Source organism: Seriola aureovittata, chromosome 4 (assembly GCF_021018895.1).
Source record: "Seriola aureovittata isolate HTS-2021-v1 ecotype China chromosome 4, ASM2101889v1, whole genome shotgun sequence".
NCBI lineage: Eukaryota > Metazoa > Chordata > Actinopteri > Carangiformes > Carangidae > Seriola > Seriola aureovittata.
Window position 1 is genome coordinate 12791564 of NC_079367.1, and position 19424 is coordinate 12810987.

General features: G+C 41.5%; 1 protein-coding gene across 1 annotated transcript in view; it reads left to right on the top strand.

The window, feature by feature from the left end:
• Positions 1–18122, top strand: part of clpb (ClpB family mitochondrial disaggregase) — a 33099-nt gene extending 14977 nt beyond the window's left edge. Inside the window, exons 6-16 of the mRNA XM_056374337.1 lie at positions 2299–2396; positions 4986–5100; positions 9827–9904; positions 12201–12256; positions 12623–12667; positions 13138–13299; positions 13441–13597; positions 13993–14066; positions 14214–14333; positions 15438–15542; positions 16445–18122. Coding sequence (XP_056230312.1) covers positions 2299–2396; positions 4986–5100; positions 9827–9904; positions 12201–12256; positions 12623–12667; positions 13138–13299; positions 13441–13597; positions 13993–14066; positions 14214–14333; positions 15438–15542; positions 16445–16642 — 1208 coding nt within the window. The 3' untranslated portion in view covers positions 16643–18122. The remainder of the gene's footprint in view (positions 1–2298; positions 2397–4985; positions 5101–9826; positions 9905–12200; positions 12257–12622; positions 12668–13137; positions 13300–13440; positions 13598–13992; positions 14067–14213; positions 14334–15437; positions 15543–16444) is intronic.
• Positions 18123–19424: the final 1302 nt, after the last annotated feature.

Consider the following 19424-nt stretch of genomic DNA (forward strand, 5'->3'; position numbering starts at 1 on the left):
CTAGCTTCTCTCCGAGCTCCGCATCAGGCCTGTGGCCAGGGGCACTCAGTAATGGACCGCTCCGTAGGTGGTAGGAGGCTAGAGGAGACACACATGCTCACAGTCGCACACAATACTGATACAAACACACACACACACACAAAGACCAGCAGGGTCTCTCTCCTACCAGCTGCAGTGAAAGAGAGGGAGGAGGAAATAGGAAAGAGGAGGGGACTCCTAATAGGCATAACTAAAGCGCTCCTAATGAAGGGGTCCTATGTATGCGAGAGGGGGTGTGTGTGTGTGTGTGTGTGTGTGTGTGTGTGTGTGTGTGTGTGTGTTTGTGTGTGTGTGTGTGTGTGTGTGTGTGTGTGAGTGTGCGAGTGTCGTTAGTGTTGATCCTGTTATAAAGTGCTATGGCCCAGAGGGTTGGCCTGATATTAAAGCCCTAAATGATGCTATTTATTATGTCCAGTGTGTGTGTGAGTGTGTGGGTACTTTATTGCTTTCCTCCCTTCCTCCCTGTTTTTGGTGGGCTGGGGGGGGCGGTTAGTGGTGTATTGCTGTTGGGATCGATAGCTTTGTGAGCAGGTCACAAAATTTAGGGGTTTATCAATAATCACCACAGTGATTATTAGTCTCTGTGGTCAATGCACAGAGCAAAAGGAGCAACCAGCACCTGTATTGATTACATACAGTTTTATCTGTAGCTGTGTGTAGCTTACTCACAAAAACTTCAGAGGGACGTGCTGGCTCTTAATGCACAATTCAACAGTTTGTACACATTGTATAGATGTTGCTAATTTACTTTAATGCACCTTTTTCAAGTTTGGTAAAAATATCTACGCCTATCAGGTGAAAGGGTACAGTTGATAGACATGGAGGAGAGTATTGTCATTGATTCATTTTAATCTTCTTGTAACTAAGAGATTTCTGTGGATTTTCCTGTCAACTTACAATTAAAGTGACACATTTGGTGTCGCTCCTGTGCGTTTGCACTGTTGCATTTCCTAAGTGTCAGTAATGTCTTAAATTGCATTAAGGCCTCAGACTAAATGGCCAAAGATTGTTGCACAGTGATTCGTCACAAAACTCTTTTGAACCTCCAGTGGCAGCAGTAAGGTCTGAGGAAATTCAGAAATATCTGTGAGTAACAGAAGTGTTGCAGTGAGTGCATCGCTGGGATGAAGCTCTAAAACAGTTTATGAATTCAGAACATAACGCTCAAGCTTTTGTTTCTTGTATTTCAAATAGAATAGGAGTGGGTATTATTTGAAAATCTCAATACTAGTGCTGAAACAATATTTTTTTCCATATCATACCTTAAGGAATAAAAAACCTGTTTCATTTATTTTAATTTAACCTCTCAAATGTTAAATGTGGTTCAACTGTGTTTATGACTTGTATCAGACACTGTTGCATCACATAATAAGTATTGAGTACAAATCTAATGGTGCATTCAGTACCAACTTTTACACTTACAAATATTTTAAGATGATACACGTTTGTGCCTTAAAGGCTTTTTGAGCTTTTTCCTTCCTGTTCACATTTGTTAAGGTGCTGGACTCCAAATACCAAATTTGTTCACTGAGTGTGACTTCTTTTTTTTTTTACTTTTAGCTGATGTGATGGAAACATCCACTTGTTCATGTGGAGGCATGAGTGCGTTGGTGACTCTGGGTGGAGAACGGTGGCACAGGTCAGGGCAGAAGGCACTGCTAACCATCCTCACTGACAAGCCCACCACTGTCCAGTGCCCTGGCACACTTCACACGTGCTGTGACATTATGTTTCTTCTACATATATACCCCAGCCTTTTTAAAGATAGTCCCTTTAACAAAATCTTTCCTCCATTTGACCCCTCCTGCTGTGTGGAAGTGTGTGTGCTTTTGCGCCTCAGTGGCCCCCAACCTGCAACAACCTGCAGTGTGTATATATTGTATAATAGTCCAGGGTGTTGGTGTGCGGGTGTAGGGGTCAGAGTTTGTGTTATTGGCACGCGTTGCAGATATGAAACCCCCTACAGGGTCATTGCGTGGCCCTCCTGCTTCACTGCAGTTAGCTTCAGTGACCCCTGAACCCATGTGACCTCTCACCCCTAACCTCACCCGCTTGATCGACGTTTTGGCCCTCCTGCTGAGGGAGTTTGTGCATGTTCTTGCAATTCTCAAAACAAAAACCACAAAGAGTTTTTTCTAAGAAAAGAAAAAGAAAAAGATGTTGATGTATTATGAGTTTCAGCTATTTTACATCGCTCCAAACGATTACAGCTTTATGTATTTTTTGAATCTTTATTTGTTTGCGTTCACTTGCATACAGGTGCCAACCCCCTGCAGACCAATGGTTTGGGACACACAGCACGGGCCTATGCTAAGGAGGGAGAAGTGAGCACAGCACTGCAGGAGTGGGAGGGCAAGGTATGACACACTCATCACATTCACGCAGACATCAACACTAACTTTGTTTTTGCTTCCACACAAACTCTGCAGATTGTCCCAGCAATTAAAACCGCATTAGTTTCCATGCGTACAAATATGTTGACTGTGTAGTTGTTTCCTGCTCTAAATGACTCAGCACAGTTCACTCAGCAGACATCTGTGTCATTTACTTGCCCTCATGCGCACAGACACACACTCATCAGGAGGTCTGTGTCAGTCTGGTGACTGAGTGACAGGTGCTATTGAGTATTACAGATGTGAAAGCTGGTAGAGGTTAACTGGGGTTAAAAACCTGCTGAAGAACAAAGCTGGGTTATAGATCAGTATGATATAAAGAACATAAGACTTGATAGAATCTGGAGTTTTTGCTATAATATTGTGACATACAGTAGCTTAAATGTTGTTTTTCTCTGCTCTTAAAGGCTCCTTTAGCGTGAAAATGTCATCATGCACACTTTAATGATAATAAATCTATGGACTTATTAATATGTACAGACAAGTGATAAATTCTCCAAAAAATCTCTCAAGTTAAGTGTTTTTTTTAAATTCATGTTTGAAAGTACAAAAAATAATCTCAGAAATATTCTCACATTATTGATATTGATGTGTTGTGCATTATTATGCATTACCATAATGCGTATATATGTAACATGTATATGTTTACCATTGTAGCCCTTTAAAATACACATCAGTTTGGTCAGATAAACTGAACGTCTTCTTCAAATGCACAAAATCCTTGTTTGAACGGGCAAGAGGATATAATTCAGCACTATTTTTACATCTAAGGACGGTAACACCTTCACAAAAGCTTTGATATTACAGTCTATGAAGTGTGAAATACTTTCCAGGATGGTTCTGATAAAAATGTGTTGAAATTGGGAAAGTTTGGGTGAGGGCGGTCGTAAGATTTTATTAGTTTTGACTGAACAAACCTGCAGAAACAGCTGACTGAGAGGAGTTACTCCTCATTGCCCAGCTCTTGGTATTTCACAGGTGTGTAGTAGTAGAAGTGGGGTCTGCTGTTTTGTTAAATAAAACTTGAGTTATCCGTAGTTATCTAGCAGCTTGACAGCAGGCTGGAGCTAAGCAAGATGGAGAGAGAGAATAAACAGCCAGCCTCCACTGCAGGGTGAAAACCTGGAGTCTGAGGAGACAAATAGGAGAGGATGAATGAGTCATGGGGTGGCGGCAACAAAGAAAGAGGGAGAGAAACTCAGGGGGAAGGAGGTGAGAGAGAAAGGGGAAAGAAAAGAGAGGTGGAAAGAGATCAAATCAGCAGAAGAGAGGAAATGGGTCTCAGAGAGAGGAAGGCAGAGGATGTGTTAAAGAGGACGACGACAGGAAGCAGATAGCTGCTGGGAAATGGAAAGGAAATTTCAAAACTGATAGGAAGCGAAGGGAGAAATAAAGAGATTTTTAGAGGAAGAAAGATTCAAGTTTCATCCCACAGTTTCAAAAAATGTGATGCCTGATATAACAAAACCATTGTTGACAAAGCGAAGGGAGAAATAAAGAGATTTTTAGAGGAAGAAAGATTCAAGTTTCATCCCACAGTTTCATAAAATGTGATGCCTGATATAACAAAACCATTGTTGACAAAATAACCTGGCTTTGCTTACAAAATAATGTCTATCATTCAACAGTGAGTCCACGCAACAAAAATCTGCCTTTGTAAACTGTAAAAACAGCTACACTTTGCAAAATACCTGATGAAAGTCACTTATCTGAAACAGTTAATTCTCATAACATCTGTCTGAATACAGGTTTGCAAAGATCACATTTCCTGTTTGACAGCATTTAGCAATAACAGCATTTACTGCTGAGATAAAGAGTCAAGTAAGTGTTATTTAAGAACCCCAAAATTTCTAATGTGCCTTTAAAGTCTGCACAACATGCAGAAATAACATTAACAGGGAAAAAGAATGAGGGAGTCACAATCCCACAGATGAGAGCTTTGGACAATTGGCTCCACAGCAACAACATATCATCAGTATGGTGAAACTGAACTGACTCAAAACTGGGACTGCACAATTAATTTAAATTATAATCCAAATCGCAATATGGCCAAGTGCAATATCCAAATCGCAGGAGCTGCAATTGTTTTGTTGATAAAGGTCAAATGTGTCACAACATTGTTGCGCATTGTTAGCACCACAAGCGCTGCAAAGATGCCGTGGCCTACAAATCATATTCTCCAGATGTAAGGGAACATGCTTGTTTGGTACAAGCCCCAACAAAAATCACATCATCATCATTTTCATTTTTTTTTTTTTTCAGTGAAAATGAAATGCAAAAATTATCATTCCAACTGAAATCATGACGCGTCGTGATTAATCGCAATATGATTTTTTTTTTTGCATGTCGTGCAGCCCTACTCAATACTATTCTAAGAGAGTTGTGAAGGTGGAAAGTGTGGTAAAGAGGAAAAGGTGATGATAAAGAGATAAAGGAATAAGAAGAGACACACCTGCAGACTCTTTGTTCAGACTGCTCTTGATTCATTGACTGTCTCATCTATTTTCTGTATATTGGTCTTCTTTTTTTTTTTTTCGTTTTACCTTTATCTAGTTCCAGGAGGCGCAGGCTCGGCGGGAGGCAGAGGAGAGGAGGAGGTTCCCCCTGGAGAGGAGGCTGAAGGAGCACATCATCGGGCAGGAGGGGGCCATCAATACCGTAGCCTCAGGTAAACACATACGCACAGGTAAACAGGTAGACACACACAAGAGACATACAGTATGTGCAGCTAAACAACCACTCACCACATACAGTATATAATAAGTGTGTACAGTAGTCTTGTCCTCCTCCACACCGCACTGCCTCTCTTTTCCTTTATTCTTATTGCCCCTCTCTTTTTTCAGCATGTTTCTGTTTTGCACTGCCCTCCTCTTCCTCTCTTCTGCTCTCCTCCCTTCCCTCCAGCAGTAGGCGGGTTCAGACAGACCGGCGGAGGCTGTAATTGGTTAATTGTGATGAATGAGCTGTCTGTCAGGCATACACAGGTGCTGTGTGCATATGTGTGTGTTTGTGTGTGACAGCTGAAGAGGCCAGGCTTGGAGCCGCCAGTTAACACGATTACAGAGAGAGGAGACATACTACAGACCCCCCCCACACACTCCTCCCCTCCTCCTCTTTTCTCTCCCTCTTTCTGCCTTGCCCCCTCTGTCTCTTCTCTCTTTTCACTCCTGTTTCTCCTTCCATCTCTATCTCTTTACCCCCTCGATCTCCATCACACCCACTCTTTCTCCTTCACCTTTCTGTCCTTTCCTATCGCACTTTGTGGCCTTCACACACCTCCTGGATCTTTCCATCATCGTTCCTCCACGCTGTGCCCTCCATCTCCTTCCCAGAGTCAAGGATGGACAGCAGAAAGGCAAAGTGATGGAGACAGGAAGAGAAAAACAGATAAGACAGGGGAAAAACAAACAAAAGCGATAGAAGACAAAAAAGAGACAAGAACACTGATGGGAGGAGATAGCAGAGAAGTGGCTGAGAACCAGAAAGCTGGGAGCATTGACAGAAAGACAAAGAGAGCGAGTGTAATGCATGGAGAAGAGGAGGGAGGATGAGTTAGAGCACAATAACACAGCAGACAGTAAAGAGCTGATATTACACCAGGCATCCATGGAGGCCATGTATTGATCCGTGTGTGTGTGTGTGTGTGTGTGTGTGTGTGTGTGTGTGTGTGTGTGTGTAGCAGTGAAGAAAGAGGATGTGTGTTATTTTTATGATCTTGGACATTTTCTATTTAGATTTGTATAAATAATCAACACACTCCCAAAGCTAGAAGCAGATATTATAATCTGTAATGTGTATTTGTAATGTGCAAATACTGCAGTGTTTATAACCAACAGGAGAACAACTTGGATTTTTTTTTTTTTTTTTTTTTTTTTTTTGCTGAAGACCTTTGTAAAATGCTTAATCAAAAAAAATACACCGAACTACAAATGTAAACATAAAAACCACAAAGTTCTCCATAAACCAAAACACATTGATGCATATTGGAGCAGCAGTTACAAGTGCCACTGTACAGAGGGGAAGAAGTGGAGTCCAAGGAGGAAGAGAGAATCATGGGACCTGTAGTCTTTGGCAGGGTGATGAATGATTGTTGTTATCATGGCAAATTGTCCTGAAAGCCATAGAAGACATCGCCACGGTGATAAAGGAACAGCTTATTGATCCTTCAGAAGTATTACAGTGAATATATCACACACACACACACACACACACACACACACACACGAGAGGGAATGAGAGAGCGTGTGGGATACCCAAAGAGGCGGACAGAGGATCCATCTGCAAAGATGCTCACAAAAACACCCCCCGTGTAAGGTACAGTTGTACTCGTGTTGTGTGCTGCTCTGTCAGTTTTTCACTATTTTTTTTTTCCCCCAAAGGTGAGCCAAGCAGGAATCAGCCACACTCTGGCAGTCGGAGAGAGGAAGCAGATATTTAGAGATGAGGAGATGGACCAGGAAAGAGAGGAAGAGATATAGTGTAGATAAGGAGACCGCAAATGAGAAAACGATGTAGAGATAAAGAGAGAGAGTCCTACATAGGACCAGACCAGCCATATACAACAACATATTTATATTCTTACAATAGTTTTGGTTCTTACAATGGTAAAGTGTTTCATTATTATTTCCATTATGGATTAATGTGTGACTTGTTTTTGTTATTAATCCCTTTGGCTGTAAAATGCCTGTAACAGGGATGTCCTGGTGGTTGAGCGATTAAGATATACACTATGTGACTGAGACGTTTCCGGTTCGATTCCAGCCAGAAACGTCAGTTTCATGTCATCTCTTCTCTCTTCCTATGTGCACGCCATAACATTTTTTTTTTTTTTTACAAATGCCCATTACAGTTTCCCAGAGTCTACTTTACGTCTTTGTTTTTTTTTTTTTGTGTGACCAGCAAGTCTGAAACCCAACGATATTCACTTCACACTGATCTGAAACCTGAGAAAAAAAGCAAATCTTCACATTAGAGAAGCAGAATAGCAAATATTTGACTTTTTTCCTTGATAAATTAAAAGATGATCGTATTCAAGTTTTATCTCTCCACTCATTGATTAATCAACTAATTGTTAGTTGCAAAAAAACATTTGGCAGAGGGATAGATGAACTGATCGTTGTTAGTAAAATTCTGCAGACTGGAATGTGAGGAAAGAAAAATTTTGATATTTTTATATTTACATTCAGTGTGTTGTCATGTCTTCTGTTTCTGCCTGAACTCATGATGAACAGCTGGCCTGCTGCAAAACACATACACACACACAAGGTACAAACACACTAACTGGACACACACACACACACTCGCTCACAAACACAGGAAGGAGGTTAGATTGATCCAGGTTTAGCTCTCAGGGCTAAGAGTTATTGAAGAGAATCATCCCTCTGTAATCATGTTAGAGCCAACCAGACCTGCCCAATGCACACTGCTCTGTGTGTGTGTGTGTGTGTGTGTGTGTGTGTGTGTGTGTGTGTGTGTGTGTGTGTGTGTGTGTGTGTGTGTGTGTGTGTGTGTGCGTCCGTGCCTGCATGTGTAAGAAACAGAGAGAGAGCGAGAGAGAGAGAGACCGAGCTTTCATTTGTTTTGTGTCCCCTTCCTTTCCTTGTTGTTGTCAGGGTCCTCTGAGAAATGTCAATGTGCCCTTCTGTCAAAGTCGCTCTCAATCAGCTAAAACACACAGAAGGTTACGCTGTCATTCACACAGTCATTGATAAAGCAGACGGAGCTTTGGAGCCCCTCTTGTCACTATTCATCTCTGTGGCCATCTCTGACACACTCGTTTGTTTCTCTGCCTCGTTCTCTGTCTCCTTATCTCCATCACTCCTCTCGCTTTCCCCTCTACATCCTTGCTTCTCTTTCCTCCCCTTATCTTTGTTCCTCCCTCTCTACCATGTCATCTCTCCATCTCTCTCCCTCCCTCATTCTGCCTCTCCTCCTCTCCTCCTGCCGAGCTTCTGCTCCTTATGTTTATCAGCTATTAGTAGCTTGTTTAACACTCAGATCTCATGTGCGTCGGTTAGTGATTTAGCTCCATTGCATGACACACAGCTTCTTAGGCACGGCAGCTTACAGTGAGTGAGCTGGAAGAGGCTCACCGTCTTGGCAGAAGATGCTTTGACAGGACTCATAGCTGTTGTTTGACGCACAGAATTAAATCTGTAAGTTTTGGTTCCTCCGTCTTCTCCTTAGCAGCTTGGCCACAGCGTTCTCCTGCCACTTATCTGGCTGCACGCGATAACCTGCCAAGAAATTGACACCTCTGAGACAGATTGTTTAAGCTTGTTAGCTTGAATCGTGCTGCTAACTGTAAGATATTTATGCTACAACCTTGTGGGCCCTTATGAACTTTTGGCTTGATGTGTAAAGGCAATGAAGAATACATGGCATGAAAACTAGTCAAGAAATGAATTGGGTCGAACGGGTCAAGGCTTTAACAAGGTTGTGTTCTCACGTGTCAGATTCAAATGGAAGGAGTTTCAAGATGTAAAAGCCCTAAAGAACCTGACCTGTGTTTCTACCTGCTTAAATATACAGTTCAGATGTAAAATTGTCAAGTAGAAGCCACAGACACACCTAGTGTAGAAAGGAGGGCCAGGTTCAGGTTGCATGAATGTAATATTTTGTGGCTCCATCAGGCTAGAAAAAAAACCCACAAAGACACATACAGCCAGCAGATTCAAACCCAGGACCATTTTGCTCAAGGCTGCAGTGCTGACCACTCAGCTGCTGTTCCACTGACTTGATCCTGTTGGCAAAACTCTGTTCATCTATGCTTCTGGTTTTGGCCTCAGTCTCTCTACAGGTTCAGATTTGGATGAGTTTTGTGCTGGTATCTGCTTCTTCGTTGTGTGGCCGAAACCACGGCCAAATACACTCTTTACTCTCCTGCGATCCACCTCATCATCTTGTCTTTGTGTATATGTGTGTGAGTGTGGTTGCTGGGGTGATGGCAGGGTTGGGTAGGCACTCCTCTTTAAGCAAGCGTGTGTGTCTGTGTGTGTGTGTGAGGCTGCGATCCATGCTAAACTGATTTCGCCATGGCCGCGCCAGGGAGGCTAACACAATTACTGCTGGCTAATGGCCCCACTGACTGTGTGGGGGGGGGGGGGGGGGGGGGGGGGGGGGGCTTTCTGGAGGTCTCTCATCTCGCTCTCTTGCTCTGTTTTCTCTCTTCTTCCTCCTTTTTTTTTCCACCAAATGTCTCTGACCTTTTTCTCATCCCTGCTCTCTCTCTCTTTTATCATAGTTTCTGGGATACCCGCCGCCCTCGGGTCAACTTGGTTCAGTTGGGTGAAACTTAGATTACTTAGTGGAAAAGCAAAGTCAACAAATGCAAATGACTGAAATAATAGCCTGCCTTTCTTTTCTTTCTCTCTCCCTGTCTCTGTGGTCTTTAGCCATCAGGAGGAAGGAGAATGGTTGGTACGATGAAGAGCATCCTCTCGTATTCCTCTTCCTCGGTTCATCAGGAATCGGTAAATCACTCTCATCGTCCACACCCTACACTTCCTCTCTGTTTTGATCCCATGAAGCGATGGGGGAAGAAAAAAAAAACCTCTTCAGTTTCCTAAAAGTAGCTGCCAAAATAAACACCACTTGAGTAAGTCAAGTTTTTGAAGTCCACTGAATGCATTAACAAACAAATTAAATGACAAAGAACACACAAGGCAACAAAAGCACGTCTCACATTGTAGATTTGAAAACTACACAGTATACAGTGAATGAGTTTGTCCTCAAGGTGTCATCATTAATGATGTGAAAGTAAAATAATAATAATTTAAACCATCATTTTGACTGTTTCTCAGCCTATTGCTTCATTCAAAGATAAAAGGAAGAACTGTATTTGATTAAATCAAGACAAATAACTCAGGCACTTATAAGAAGCTTTGTTGAAAACAGTGTCTACTTAATGGACCTACTGTGTTATTCTCACAACAGTTTAACAGGTTGGCTAGCATTAATGTGTACAAGCTAGCTGGCTAAGATAGCAAACTTATTAGCTAATGTAAGTCATGAGTTCATAGCCACACTACAGATCGACCCCTTTGGTGCACACTGAAATATCTCAACAGCTATTGGATGAATTGCCATGAAATAGGGTTAAGCAAATGTACAGACATTCCTGGTCCCCAGAGGATGATAACCACTGACTTTGACAAGCCCCTGACTCTTCCTCTAGTGCCACCATTAGGCCAAATCTTTGTATAGAATAAAATTTCTATTTATTCAATGGCTGCATGCAGTTTCCACATATCATCAACAGTTATTATGAACAGTTACTCTAAATGTATTGGATGTCGCAACTTCACAGCTTGGAAGTGTCACAGAAATTCAGTCCTCTCCACAAAGTCTCAGTTGTCTCAGTTTTTCAATTATTTTCCTTCAAGAAAGGAAAGAAAGAAAGAAAGTTTATCAATCAGTCAAGGTGCCACTGGGAAAACAGGTTCACCAGAACAGGTCCACACCCATTTCAATCACTGGTAACATTGCAGATGTAGAACCAGGCTAGTTGTGTTTAGTAATAAAGCAGAAGTGGTACTAATGTCCCTATTATCATGTAGGAAGACAACACAGAGAACATCTTCATTGGTATTAACAGTGATGTCACTTCATGTCAAGTCAAACCAAACAGATTTCTACAAGCAGATCCTTGTGGATAATAGTTAAGACATGGATGTGTTTGTATGATATGGAAGATTAATATCAGACCCAGTTAAGGCATTTTAATTGATCAGTGTTGGCTTAATAAAACACCCATTTACAATCCTTTGTTGATTGCAGCCCATTGAACTCTGTGTACACCAGCTGTCAAAAACAGCTGATTGCACTTTGAAACACTGGAACCTCTTCCTAACATACAGTACTGAACAGCAACACTAACTAAACAACAGCCAGGATTTTGATTTAATATCTTCTTGGGATGGTGGGTCTAAATCCTGTCTGGCCTTTCTGCTACTACAGATCCACACTGACACTCTATATCTATGGATATTATACAAAACACTATGCAAAACATTTTAAGAAACCAGCAAAGTAAAGCTGTGATACAGGGTGTGTTTTTAATCAGCTTTTTAGATTAAATCTGTATCATCAGATATTCACTATTAAAGGACAAAGGTTTACTGGGATGTCTGTAGTTTACAGAAAAGGTTAAATGTTCACAAGCAGCAGCAAGAAGAGTGATAGAGTGATGGCAATAGGGAGACAGAGGAATATTATGGGCCAGATAGATGGCTAAAAAAGAGGGAGATGGTTAAATGACAGGCCAGAGAGATAGATGAAGGAGAGACGGTGTTCATATTCTCTGTTGCCTTCAGCGACAAACAGTGGCCATGAGACATCAATATTAAACACAGCAACAAGACACAAGCACAGACACACACATGCACACACAATCATCATACCCATATGCATACCAGACATAGGACATCAATATCATATATGAGCATTTATATGCAGAATATTTTAGTGACAAACATAATGTGTGCTGTTCTGGAGAGCTGGAGATGATTGAAAGCTTTGTAGGGGGAGGCACTGGGATTTAGGCCAGCACTTAGAGAAAGAGAGAGATCGTCTTTCTGTCTGAAATGAGTAAGACTTCCTGAAATCTCTGCATACTGATGGACTCCAAAAAGGCAGGGACTGTTTTTTGGGGTTTTTCTATTTTTTTGGGGGGGGGTTATTTTTTTATGAAAAACAAAATAATTAAATGGGAGTGGGGGTTACTGAATAATTTAATCATGTCTCTATTTTGTCTGTGTGGTGTCACAGGAAAGACAGAGTTGGCCAAACAGGTGGCCCGCTACATGCACAAGGACATTAAAAAGGTATGTGATGTAGCATCGCACGTGTGTGTGTGTGTGTGTGTGTGTGTGTGTGTGTGTGTGTGTGTGTGTGTGTGTACACACGTACACACACACACACACACACACACACACACACACACACTCACTCACTCACTCACTCACAGGTATTTTACCATTCAATCAATGGGTGGGAAGCAGGTCTTCTCATAGATATAAAACACATATAAGACATTTAATTTAGTCGGTCCTCCCGCCTTGAAGAAATGACGGAGATTCAATTTGTGTTGGTTCCCATGGTAACTGTACAGTCAACAGAGGGCAACAGAAAAATACACACTGATACAGCACTCACAGCATTGAGAGGGTTAATCCATCGTGTGATTGCAGGGTTTCATCCGTATGGACATGTCGGAGTTCCAGGAAAAACATGAGGTGAGATACTTTCTTTCTGTTACAGATATAATACTGTGAAGTTGTCAGGCAGCCAAAGTGTTTGAATCACACACAATTTGTTGAATATTTTGCTCTAACAGAGGTTCATTCATTTCAGACCAGCGCATATCTGTTACTGTTGCATCACTGCTGCAGATTCATGGCAGTGACGCATTGGGTTAATTCTGTTTATGTTCTCATAATGGATGCATAAACCAAAGTTAATGTTGTTTTTGCCCTATTTTTTTTGTAAAGCTTTGGTGATGAATACATTCAATCTGAATGAAGAGTTACATTATGTTGCGGCATTCAAGAACCACATCTGATCCTTTTCACCTCAGGATTCAGTGTTCACTTTTAGTGTATTTCTGCGTAGTTTGCAGCAACAGAAATCATAGGTGAAGTGTATTCCTGTAAAATATGTGCTACATTGTTGAACTTATTTTGATCCATTGTGCTCCCTCTCCCAGGTGGCAAAGTTCATCGGCTCTCCGCCGGGGTACGTGGGACATGAGGAAGGAGGTCAGCTGACCAAGCTGTTGAGGGCATGTCCCAACGCCGTTGTCCTGTTTGATGAAGTAGACAAGGCCCATCCTGATGTGCTCACTATCATGCTGCAGCTCTTTGATGAGGTGTGTGTACAAACACAGGGAGGCAGATATAGATAATTATACCTTTGTGTTCCATTCATCCCGTTTTTGTTTGATGAAACAAGATGCAAATGTAACTTTAATGACGTAATCGCTCTCTCATACCTGCTGTTCCTCTCTCAGGGTCGTCTCACAGACGGTAAGGGGAAGACCATCGAATGTAAAGATGCTCTCTTCATCATGACGTCCAATGTTGCAAGCGATGAAATCGCCCAGCATGCACTGCAGCTCCGCCAGGAAGCTGAGGTGGTGAGCCGCAGAAAGCTGGCTGACAACCTCGGTGAGAGAGAAACACAAATACAGACTTAAAAATTATAGCACAAATACAACCTTAGTCTTTATTCTCTGAGACATCACACTGACTTGCATTTGGTACATATATCATAATATACAGCTGCAGCAAAATTAATTTACTAGTTCCCACATTGGGAACCCATTCAAATCTGTTCTGACACGTTGCTTTCCATTTTCATCTGTCGCTATAGTTAAAATGGGCCTGATGATTGGATGTGTATGAAGTATGTTTAAATATTTTTGTTTGTCTAAATTTATAGTCAGCATTACAAATTGGCACTACACTGTAAAGACATATGTAGCCATCACATAAGCAAAGGTCAGGTGAATAAAATCAGAAGTGAAATGAATGTTAATACAGTGCTTTTTTTTCCCCCTCAGAGGATGTACAGAAAAGTGATGACATCAAAATCTCCCGACAGTTTAAAGAATCTGTGATTCGACCAATCCTGAAGGTATTACAATTACATAAACACAGATAAAACGCATATTTTGGTGTAATTACAGACATATGTTTTTTCTCTTTTCTTTTCCACACCATTTAACTGTAGTTGGCCTGAGAGGCTGTATTTGTCATTGTTAATTGTTTTGTTCCTGCCCAGGCTCATTTCCGGAGGGACGAGTTTCTGGGTCGGATCAATGAAATAGTTTACTTCTTGCCATTCTGTCACTCAGAGCTGCTACAGCTGGTCAGCAAAGAGCTCAACTTCTGGGCCAAGAAAGTATGTACCACAGTGTGCCGGAAAATTACATGACATCACAACATGCACTTTATGACTGAGAAAAGTGAGAAACAAATGGGAAAGTAGAAAGTCTTAATTGTTCGCACTACCACTACTCTTTTGCAACATTTTATCATGAAACAAGCCCCTAACCTCGCTTTATGTACAGATCTAAACACTGTATCCACATTACTATTTTATACCCTTTGATAGTAGAGACTGACAAATAATAGCCAACACTACAACAGGTCTACAAAGTGGAGGAGAGCTTAAGCCTCCGTGTGTGTGTGGGTGTCCTCCAGCGGGACACACCCTCTTCGTCCAGCAGCCGCTGAGCTGTGCAGGAACACACCCAGATCAATATTATGTGCCACTGCTACTCACTATAATGTGATTACAGTGTTTAACATGTGGAGCCTTCATCAATATTTAATTATTAATATTACAGCTGGTGTCCTGACAGTATACATGGGCCCTGCAGGCGACTGATAGGGACCTGACTCATGACTCTCGCTGAGTCCACTGAGTCTTTTGAATGCTGCTGTATGTGGTGTGTGTGTGTATGTGTGCTCATGGCTGTTGTCTTTAATTTTTTAAGTGTGCATGTCTTGTAATAACTTGCCTCTGTCTGTATGTGGCAGCGGTGCTTACAGCAGAGATCTCGTTATTATAGAATCCTCTCGAGCCATTTGTTTGTCACTCACTTATATTAAATAAATTAAATGTTTATTGTTCTCATTATTGCCTTACAACAGTATTTATAATGTTGGAATATTAGTGTTTATGTCTCTCGAGTAAAACATGGCATCTCATTTATTGAATGGAGCGTTAACATCCGTAGCTAAATGAGCAGCTCTGATCACTACTATTGACTAGTGTTTGATTAAAACGCATTAAGGGCCTGTTGATTAGCGCTGGCAGACATGTTGCTTGACAGTATCTCCTCTCTGCTGCTACATTTGTCTCTTTCGCTCCATCTCATTACTCTTTATCTTTCTCCGCCACCATCCTCTCTTTCTGATTTGACTGTTTATGATAACCATGTCATCCGGGTTTCTCACCCTCATCCCTTTTTCTTCTCTTTCTCTCCCTTTTTTTCATTAGGCTAAGCAGCGGCATGACATCACTCTTCAGTGGGATCGCCCGGTGCTGGACCTTTTGGCGGGAGGGTATAATATGCATTATGGAGCGCGCTCCATCAAACACGAGGTATGCACATACTGTAACACAGACTGCTGCACCAGGGTGTCTGAAAATACTTACAAGGTTTGACTTTATATCATCTGTTCTCAAGGCCTTTAAAGATATATACTTGTTTTCATTGTTTCATCTTCTATTTTTAACAGCTTTTAGGCAGCTGTTTGATTGAGGAATCTTTGACAAAGCACCTACACACAGGCTTGAAACAGCTGGAAACAGCTTTGAAAATGTTCATGAAGACAATTAAAACTGTTAAGTTTACTGTTTAATGAAATGTCTGCCTTCATTTTAACTTCAAAATAAAGGATAATTAAAGTGGGTTTGTTTAACACCTGTATGATCATGAGTGTGATTACGCTACATTACCTTATCCCTAGATCCCACCAATAACATTGATGAGGAAAATATATAACTGATAGTAGTGATGGCCAAACTAAATAAAAAGACATTTGTTTAGTGTAAGAAAATCATGTGCCTATTGGACATTCTTGTGCAGAAAAAACATCAGTGTGATATCTTGTGTGTTGCTTTTTCACTCATAGAGAAGTAAATATTTGGTCTGTGATACATAATTGATCATGGAACAGCCTCAAATCAGCAGAGAACAATGTCCAGTATCAGACCATTTCTTGCTTCAGGGGCCAGGCAGCAAAGCTCAACAACAGCAGGTGTAAAAAGCAATAATAGTTCATTTATTTACAACTGAAATAGAAATTAACGCAAATAACAATTATTCAGAGTGCAGGTACTAGGAAAGCTATGGCAACTAATCTGAGACTATAGGTTCAACAACTGAGACATCACAGGAGAATATAATATAATAATATTGAATATAATTTTAATACAATTTTATTAAAACACTTATGAAACCAAACTCTGCCTTACCTCTTACCTCGTCACTGATCCCTCAGGTTGAGCGGCGGGTTGTCAACCAGTTAGCTGCAGCGTACGAGCAGGAGCTGCTGCCAAAAGGCTGCACCCTGCGTCTGTCTGTCCAATCAGAAGGCCAGGAGGAGCAGAGCTCACTCAGTCTGCGCCTTGAGGTGGTAGGAGAGGACAGCTCGCCAAGAACGCTGGATATTCGTCCACCACTCAGCCCTGAACACTAATGAAGAAAAGACAACACAACACAAGAACACAAAGGATCTATACAGATATGTATGCACACATGCACACACAGTATCATCGTCTTCTTCATCATCATCATTCATTGTCAGGAGGATGGATGGTCCCTGATGGACGTTACCAATAAAAGTACCTCTGATAAACACATCACTGCCTCTCTGTTTCAGTACACACATGCAGTAATTTCATGCCAACGTGTCCACAACATGCAGTACAGTACCTGCCAACAATGTACTGTTATCATTTAACAGCTTATCTTACAACAGCGCTTCATAGCAGTTGGAGCTGATATTAAGAGCTGTGCAGAGACTCATTAGATATAAAAATGACACACAGACTAGCGTAAGTAGCTGTGTTGCAGGTCATTGTAGCAGCACAGGTTTCAGTGTCCCTGTGCATTTTCACAAACACTACAGACCATCTTCGTCCTTCAACATGTTGACACTCTGACCAACAAGTATGAAGCAGTCATTACTACATTATAACAGGAGTACTCAGAAATTATTACTACATTCTTGCATGAGTACTCATGTCACTCCACACCCATCTTTAAACTCAGCCATCTACACACAGACATAAACACCTGCCAAAGTACTCAATAACACTGTCATGCCTGGTAATCAAACATGTCATTAGTGGATTGAAGCCATTGTGCTGACTGAAATATGAGCTTTGCTGCATTATGTTGGTAGAAGCCAACTGTTGAACCACTCAGCTGTTACATAGTGAAAAGTTTATGTCCACCTGATTTAATAAAATAATATATAATATTTATTAAAGCTTTTATGTGTAAGTTAAGTTAATGGCAGTGGACAGTGGTATATCTGATCTGATGTTAATGCTGATTAATGCATGGATGCAGAGATGAAGAATGGAGAACGGGTACTGATCAGAAAATTTTAACTAGTAGTAATACTACTGCTATACCAACTGATTTAATTCAAAGATGACAAAGCCAACTTCTCAGTTTGCTGTGAAGGAAAAGAAAGCATGAATGACCAAAGATAGTTTGCCTCAGATTGTTGCCTGTGTCTTCACTTTAATGCACATTACAACTGTGGAGAAACCCTCACCAGCAGAGCTACACTGATAAATATATGTAGAAACAACCTGCTCATTCATTTCATTTTAGTAATGAACGTGTTAGTGGAGAAATCCCCAGCAAAAATGTGAAGCAGTCAGTTTGAATTATGGATAATATAACTGTCTGGTGAATCGTTTCTGTTGATGCATGTTAATGTAAAGAAGCCTCGTCTGTCACGACAGCGTGCTCTGGTGCTGTACAGTGTGTGTCTGTGTGACATTAAGAGAAATTTAGAGTCATAAAGAATTAATAATCAAAGTGTTGTATCATAAATGTTCGAACAGCGTGTTTACAAGGCGCCAAATGTAATCGAGCAACATTTCTCATTCTTGTATCCCAACCTCCGCCATGTAAATAAAATCATCACAACAAAAAGGGAATTCCTGTTTTTTGTGTTCTGTTTGTCTTGAACTGACACTCTTGATGGATGGATGGATGGATGGAGTGTGTGTGTGTGTGTGTGTGTGTGTGTGTGTGTGTGTGTGTGTGTGTGTGTGTGTGTGTTACAGAGAGAGAGAGAGACCAGTGCCTGGGTGGGAATTCTGCAACAATAACGCTTGTCCACCTTGTGAAACAACATGACAGAGGAATTTGCTTGGAATCCTGCTCTGTGTGGGGGTCTGTGTTGGATACAGGGAGCACATGCAGCGTGGTAAATGCCACAGAAATGTAGAAAGCATGTCACACTCACACAACATGCAGGAATGTCTTCCCTATAGGAAGGAATTAGCATGCAGGAAAAAGACGCATTCACTCTTACTGTGCTCCGCCTGGACCTCCCAACAACACAAACACTCCGTTTCATTCTCTGTTGTCTCCTGTCAGGAGGAAGGTTCTCTGCAGTGTTTATAAATCATTCCCTGCGGCAGTATTTTTATAACACTGCAGTAATCTTCGGGCTGAAACAATCACGTCAATTAATTGATTAGTTGGCAAACAAAAAAATTGACAAATATTTTGATAATTGTTGTAAATTTTCAAGAAATAAGTGCCAAATATTTGCTTGGTGGTTTGTTGTGGTTTCAGCTTCTTTATATATATACACTTCATTTTGTGCTCTTCCGCAATCGTAGCTGCCACCTACTCATGACTCTGAGCAGGTGGTAGCTACGCTTACTCTGCGGTTGTATATATTGTAGTTTGCATTGTAAACAAATCGTCAAGTCGTCAAGTGTCATCTGCATGTTGTGAAGCTGATGGGGGCTAAACTCGCCCACAGAGAAAGTAGCAGCAACGTGGGACTCTTGAAGTGGCTGCATCTGGACAGTAGATCAGGTTTTGCTTGATACCTCAAGGCTTTTCCCATCTCTATAACCCTCAAACACATCTACACTTTATGGTTTTAGGAAGTCAAGCTGGCGCGCGTGTGTGCGTGCGTGTGCATGTGTGTGTATCCATTTACCCTCCCCGAGGAGGAAGACAAGAATAAGAGGAGGAGGAGAAAGAGAAGAGGCTCTTAGTCTGTCCGTCAGGCTATTTCTGACTGCTGCCATTTCTCTGATTAGATTATGGAGAAACAGAAACCTGGCCCTCCATCGTCCTAACCTCCCTCTCCCTCTATCTCGCTACATTTTGCTCACTCACTCACTCACCCACCCCATCCTCCCTCTCTCTCCTCCACCTTTCTCTCTCAGCCCTTCCTCCTTCTTCCTCTTCTGTCTGTCTGTCTGTCTGTCCGTCCA